Source organism: Sinocyclocheilus grahami, unplaced genomic scaffold, assembly GCF_001515645.1.
Source record: "Sinocyclocheilus grahami isolate Dianchi unplaced genomic scaffold, SAMN03320097.WGS_v1.1 scaffold460.1, whole genome shotgun sequence".
In the NCBI taxonomy this organism is placed as follows: Eukaryota; Metazoa; Chordata; class Actinopteri; order Cypriniformes; family Cyprinidae; genus Sinocyclocheilus; species Sinocyclocheilus grahami.
Window position 1 is genome coordinate 179,995 of NW_015505639.1, and position 7,543 is coordinate 187,537.

General features: G+C 35.9%; 1 protein-coding gene and 1 long non-coding RNA gene across 3 annotated transcripts in view; one reads left to right on the forward strand and one right to left on the reverse strand.

Moving 5' to 3' along the window:
* LOC107552895 (uncharacterized) overlaps positions 1–6,415 on the forward strand; it is a 7,645-nt gene extending 1,230 nt beyond the window's left edge. The window contains exons 2-3 of one of the 2 annotated variants that reach the window (XR_001604909.1): positions 5,261–5,344; positions 6,309–6,415. This is a non-coding gene — a long non-coding RNA (uncharacterized lncRNA). The remainder of the gene's footprint in view (positions 1–5,260; positions 5,345–6,308) is intronic. The other variant, XR_001604908.1, reaches the window with a different exon arrangement.
* The window catches only part of LOC107552894 (thioredoxin-related transmembrane protein 1-like), an 11,357-nt gene continuing 7,333 nt past the window's right edge, over positions 3,520–7,543 (reverse strand). Inside the window, exons 7-8 of the mRNA XM_016234931.1 lie at positions 4,759–4,822; positions 3,520–4,020 (exon numbers count right to left, since the gene is read on the reverse strand). Coding sequence (XP_016090417.1) covers positions 3,779–4,020; positions 4,759–4,822 — 306 coding nt within the window. The 3' untranslated portion in view covers positions 3,520–3,778. The remainder of the gene's footprint in view (positions 4,021–4,758; positions 4,823–7,543) is intronic.

The following is a 7,543-nucleotide window of genomic DNA, read 5'->3' on the forward strand; positions in this document are numbered from 1 at the left end:
CGGTTAGACTCACATGTATAGAGGTGTGTGTGTGTATATATATATATATATATATATATATATATATATATATATATTATACATACACTCTAAAAAACGACTATAACCCAACTATTGGGTTGTTTTGACCCAGCGGTTGGGTTCAAAACAACCCAATAGCTGGGGTTGTCCCTTTTTAACCCAGCATTTTTTAGTGTAGGAATAAAACTGTTTGTAAGTGGGGTGTTTGTAAGAAGGGGAGAAAAACTCATTTTGAGAACACGCCCTTTAAAAATATGTATTATAACTGAAGATGCAGATAGATAAAGTACAATAAAAGGAACACTTAAAAGTGCATTTTGGAGGTTTTCTTTCCATTAATCTGAAACAACACATTATGGAAAGCCAAACAGTCCAAAATCTCAAAACTGACCAGTGCCTGAAAAAAATATTTTTGGCTGTAGTTTCTTGCAGTAATGCAATGGGCAAAACACTGCACTGGGGTAAATGCAATGTTTGTTTGGTTTTAAAAACTGAAATTGTCTGTAGTAATTGACGCATGTTTAGATGCTGTTTTTTTTTCTTTCTTTTTGAACCCAAGACATTTTTAATGCTGACATGACAAACTAAAATCCAAAACACTTCATATAAAGTCAAACTATTTAATGAACACAAACTCAGCAGTTATGGAACGCTTACACAATATTAACAATATCTGTCACACAATACAATGCAATTGACAACCGATGTTCAGCATATGATAAATGACACAGAAACATTGAACAGATGTGCTGGTGTGTTTCTTTGCTGGTTACAGCTTACAAAAGATTTAGCAAGATTTATTTGCTACACAGATTCAAACAGTCTGTCCATAGTATAAAAATGAAAGGCAATTGACCGTCGAGCCGTCAGTCAAAGACTGCACCGATTTTAATACCAAATACATTGTCAAAGTTTTATTGTGCAAATTCTAAATTCAATTTGCAATTACAGGGAATACACTACAAATCTACACCGTACAAAACAACATCTTCATACCACTGAGAAATACTTATCCTGAGACCTGGTACGCAAAGCGTCCTCTGATGATATGATAACTATGATTATGGACAGTTTGTGCTATTCAGCACTATATGCATCATGTGTGGATGAATGCAATAGTGCAAAAATACTCTTCATATGTATCATACTTTAAGAACATTTCCTTCTGAAAACAGTGGGGATTGAGTTGTGGCACAGGAATGTGAAACATAAACATGGAAGCATTTATCATTACAGCAATTATAGAACAATTAAGGAATCATGGTAAAACAACTGTCATGCATGAATCTCGTTCAACCTGTTAAGAACACGCCATTCATATTTCACTCCAAAAAAAAAAAAAAGTTTTAAGTTTTGCATTGCGACATTTTTATGACAAGTAAGCACATTTCTCCCAAATTCTCATTATTGTAATGCATCGGTATTTTTTTTAAGTTCTGTAATTTTCATTTGTTTTCATACCTATAACACTATTTTTGTACTACATTACAGCCTAAAACAGGGTACTGCAGCAAAGATAAAGAGTCACAAGTCACAAAGAAAAATTAGCTATACAATTTAATTTTGTAAAAATACCAAAAATACCAGTTGTACTGCCAAAAATAATGGCAGTACAACACATACTACCATAATACATAAATATTTTAATATTTAAATACATTACATCACTGTGTAAAGTTTGGAATAATTAAGATATTTTAATGTTTTCAAAACGAAGTCACCAAGGCTGCATTTATTTGATTAAAAATAGTAATATTGTGAAATATTATTATCATTTAAAATAACTGATTTATATTTTAATATCTTTTAAAATGTAATTTATGCCTTTGATGGACAGCTGAATTTTCAGCACCATTACTCCAGTCTTCAGTGTCACATGATCCTTCGTTACAATGATTTCTGAGGGATCATGTGATACTGTATGTGCTTAATCAGCATGAACAATGTAACGTTAATTATTTATTAACGGGTTGTATTTTTTTTGTTAGTTTTTTTTAGGTGAAATATAAGCCAGTTTTTTTTCCCCCTTTTTTTGAGATTCATGCTAATACATCGTAAACATTTTTGTATTCACAACTTCAGCATTAAAATGATTCTAAAATTGTGCATTTATATTTTTGCCATTTATGGAAAATATCAAATGAAATGTCAAAGGTGGGGTATGTATTTTTTAAAGAAACGCTTTAGAAAACTGACTCGGGCCGAGTACCAAAACAAACTTGTAGCCAATCAGCAGTAAGGGGCGTGTCTACTCATGACGTGGAGGAGAGAGAGAGATCAGTGCACAGGACGGACATTAGCCGAGTGACAGAAAGATAGAGATGGTGGATATAAAAAAAAAAAAAGAGGAAAATGTCTGCGGAACAAAAGAAGGCTTACAATAAGGCAAGAAGTAGGACCTGTGTAAATATCGGATCAGCTTTCCAGCGCTGGAGAGAACTCAAGGAGCGGAAGGCCTGCGATCGGACGCCGAGGTTGCTTTGTTTCTTCTCGATAGGTGAGTAACATTGGTTTTGCTTTGTTTCACAGAACTAATATATGCTGTTAAAACGCGTATATGCACATTAAAACACACACATTCGACCTGTATTACCATAGTAACACACATTGCTTTCACTTATTGATGACATCATACCCTCGGCCGGCTGGCACAGCAGATTCCGCCAATCGTTGCCTGGGTTGCGTACGTATGTGTGGGGCAGAGCTATCAAAATAGGGGCGAGACCCTTTTGGGGTAGGGGCGTGTTTGTTTTGGTGATTTGAAATATCAACACTGACTACAGTGTAAAACAAATTCCGTAAAATTTACGGTGAAAAAACGGCAGCTGTGGTTGCCAGAATTTTACCGTAAAAATACGGTAGCGACGTTTTAGGTTTTAACTTAAATTTACAGTTAAATACCGTAATTTCATTAACTGATATAATGTTAATATACCAACCTATTGAAGTACTGAAATCTGTTTTGTACCTTTGTAATACTCTGATAACCACCAAATGCAGGAGGTGATGAGAAAGTCACATGATGAACCAAAGCCCATCACAAGCAGCTTTTAGATAATAACATATATAGAAGGTGCACAGTGTCATTCACACAAACACTAAACACCATCATGGTGACACACATGAAACTGAAATAATGCAATAAACATTCATTTAACAACATTAGGTGTAACACACAACCCTAATATACAAAACTGATAAGAAAAAAACTAAGAAGAAACATAGTTATTTCAACAAAAAACATCAAATTTGAAATGTAACGCAGGGAATTCTTGTAATGTCAATTTACGGTTATTCACTGTAAATTATACGTTTTTTTTCGCTTCCAAAAACAGTATACTACCGTAACATTAATGTCCAATACATGTAATGTCCAATACAGTTTTATAGCACACCATATATAGTAGGGGAATTTACCGTTAACCATTTAACAAGTTTTTACTGTAGCATTTTTACAGTCTTTTACCGTTAAATTCACAGTCATTTTTTACAGTGTACCAGAAATCACTTACCCCACCTTTAAAGAAGGTCTGTCAATGTTTGGCATCAAACTTTCAGCAAAAAAATTAAGCAACTACTCTTAAAAACGAAATTGGATTGAACCGCAGCGAGAAGCAGGTAAAATGCGAGGAAAGCATTGAATGGACAAACCACGGTCTGCATGCGTGATGCAGAAATCAGCCGATAGCTGGCGCTGCTTGGCATATCTTACAGATATGGCGGTTTCCTCTTGTTTTTGGTGGCGACCGCAGTGGCGTTATGCAGTGACATTATGTTCCCTCAGTAGTGGTTTGCGTTTCCTCACTGAACTCTCTGCTGCCCCCTCTGACGGAGGCTGATCACTGCCAGCGTCCACTCCGTCACTCATCGCTCCTTCCTCTTCGGTCGACTCGTCTCCAGACACTCGCTCGCTCTCGTTGTCCAGGTCAGATGTGCCTTTCTCCTCCATGAGGATGTCCTCCACCTCTTCCTCTGACACTTCCTCTTTCAATATCACAACTGCATAGACACAAAGATGGAAATTATTCAGTATTCATTATATTACAGAATGTTCAATAACACCTCTTGAGTTTATTGACCAAGTAAAGTTGAACTGGACTGAGTTATTAATTAAACTACTCAAGTAAACTGTTATTAAAAAAAAAAAATATATATATATATATAACACGTCAACTTAAAATGAAAAATTATGTACCAAAACTTAATGTACTAAAATAGCTAAAATCAAAACTGAAATTAAAAAAAATTATCAAACTATAGACAAAAATGACAAAAAGACCAATTTTAACAAAAATGTAAATGAAAATGTAAAATATAACACTGAAACTGGGCATTAAATATTCAAAATATATTTGCATAAAATATAAGCAACAGTATTTCAATTAATTTCTGTGAATGAGTTCCTATTTAAAGTGTTAATAATACTTTATTAAAATAAAAAGTTGTATCTGTTCATATTTAATGCAGCTGAACTAATATGAACCAACAATGTACAGTTGTATTTTATTAATGAACATTATCATTAAATACCGTACCAAATGCATACAGCCTAATTGTTAGTTAATGCAATTTAGTAAATGTATTAATGTTACATAATTGTGATACCAAAAATAAGGTGCAATAAGCAGTGATACAAGTTTCAAATAACATTATGCTACATTGTAATATTTGAAGTCAAATTAAATCTAATTCAGATAATTAGTGCAGGGTAAATAATAAGTGTGTTTCTAATCTCACCTGTTTTGTCTTCTCTGTGCTTGGGTCTGGACGGCCAAATGCAGTCAGCGATCAAAACCAGCATCTAATTGAGATATATTTACCATTAGACTGAGTAATTATTTCAAACCCAGCAGCTGAAGTTCACTTTTGAAAGTTTGATCCACTACATGCGAGAACCACCCACCGGATCCTCAGTATCGACCAGTGTTACACAACTCGCCGTTGTATAATGTAGGAACTTCTTTTTCAAACTTTATTATATAATTCAAGTCATCATGTATCTGTACACTATGTGCGATCTGCTTCATAGAGCTCTCGCATCAGATGAAGTCAAGTGCACTTTGTTGGCTCCCTTTGGTAAATGGTCTTTTTAGATCTGTAGCACGGATGCTCCGTCCGCAGGAATATTTATGCATGAGATACTTTCATGCAAAGAGTAAAGCATTTCACTTTAGGCTTGGAGCATGAATAATACATTAACCCATCTAAACTGTGAAAATGATGTTTTTAAACTCACCAGGCCGAGCATCAGTCCCATAAAGAGCGTAATGATGGCAAAAATCACATAAGAGCCCCAGGAAGGGATACCGAGCGTATTCGTCAGGTACGTGTGGATTTGCTGTGTTGAATGGACAAAATAGGAATATATTTAATACAAAATGACCAGATCAAATTCAGACTTGACAGGTTTCACCCGAAAATGAAATTTTGCTGAAAATGTACTCACTCTCAGGCCATCCAAGATGTAGACAAGTTTGTTTCTTCATCAGATTTGGATAAATGTAGCATTACATCACTTGGATGCAATGGATCCTCTGCAGTGAATGGTTGCCGTCAGAATGAGTTCAAACAGCTGATAAAAACATCACAATAATCCACACCACTCCAGTCCATCAGTTAATGTCTTGAGAAGACAAAAGCTGAAACAAATCCATCATTAAGAAGTTTTGATCTTCAAACCGTTGCTAAAATAAGAGTCCATAATCCATAATAACACTTCTTCCAATGATAAAGTTCTGTTGTCTCGCATCAAAATCGAGCTGTTTTGGCTTGTAAACGGTGCTTGATCTGTGCAGATTTCTCTCCTGATTCACACCAGAACACTTTTTCACTGGAGGAAGCGTTATTATGGATTATGGAAAAATGTCTTGATGGATGTGTTTCAGCTTTTGTCTTCTCCAGATGTTAACTGATGGACTGGAGTGCTGTGGATTATTGTGATGTTTTTATCAGCTGTTTGGACTCTCATTCTGACGGCACCCATTCACTGCAGAGGATCCATTGCTGAGCAAGTGATGCAGTGCTACATTTCTCCAAATCTGTTACTTTTATACATCAAATCTTTAGCAAATTTTAATTTTTGGCTTTTTTAAAGACAATACCACAGATCAAACTGCAAAATATTTCTTACTCTGATACACACGGAAAGACGAAACAGATTAGCCATTCCTGACATTCTGTAAAAGAATAAAATGGTTTTAAGCAAGGAGTTATATACAAAATGTATTCAATTCGAACAACTTAATTTTATACAGTAAGCAAACACATCAGCCCTTCTTTTTTTCCAGACAGAAAAGGTTGTATTTACAGAAGAGAGGATGGCGACTTCCATCCTGGCACCGGCTCAACCATCGCCCACTTATTCTGCTCAACATACGCCTGGATATCCTCAATAGTCCGTGATGAAACATATTTGCGGAAATTTCCATCTTTAGCGCTGTGGATGAGATGAGTTGTTCAATATTATACTTGAAATTGATACATGCTATTTTTAATCAAAAAACAGAACCTAAAAGAACGTTTTGAAAGCCAGTTTTGTCATAACACCTGAGGGAATATACTGTATATTCAGCCATCTGAGGACTTACTGAAATATAGTCGGCAGTGTTGTAACCAGAAACCTCCCACTCAGACCTGTAGAACAAAAGAAGAGAGGATGGATATATTGATGCAGAAATACAGATAGAAGAGCGAGCACATCCTATACCGGCCAAAAAAATCCTTTCGGCATGGGAAGGCGGTGAATGGTCTATAGCAGCGCTGTAATAAGAGTAAAGCATGACAGCTTCCTGACAGTAACGGGCGTTTTCTCGCCGCCAGCTGAGACTTCCACAGAAACGCAGGCGAGAGGAGGCTGCAGGTGGAAGCACAAGACAACAGACTCCATTCACACCTGCATCATTAGCCGCTTAAATGCAATCTTTGCTTGCATTTAAAATACAATTAGCGTTCAAAGGGAATCATCTAAACGGGTCTGGATATAATAGTATTAATAATAAAGGCTTTCATCTGCTTGTGATGTCACTCAATGGCACACATCAAATACAGCTGATAATAACTGCAGGAGGACGTGTGAAAAGTCTAATTCCTTTTAAAGTCCCACAGTAGTTCATTCGAGCCACATGACTAAACTTAAAGAGCTCTGTGTGCAAACAATCCAGCAGTGTTTGATATAAATGCCAGACACACTGCTGTTGATCAGACCGGACGCAGACAAGGCGTTCATGCTGATGAGAGGATCATACACTCTTAAAAATAAAGGTGCTTCACGATGCCATAGAAGAACCTTTGTGTCTAAATAAAGAACCTTCAACATCTGAAGAACCTTTCTGTTTCACAAAAGCTTCTTTGTGGCGAAAGAAGGTTCTTCAGATTATAAAAAGGTAAGAAAGAGATGCTTCTTTAAAGAACCTTTGACTGAATGCTTCTTTGTGGAACCAAAAATGGTTCTTCTATGGCATCGCTTGAAGAACCTTGTGAAGCACCTTTATTTTTAAGAGTGTACGCACACAATTATTTGCAA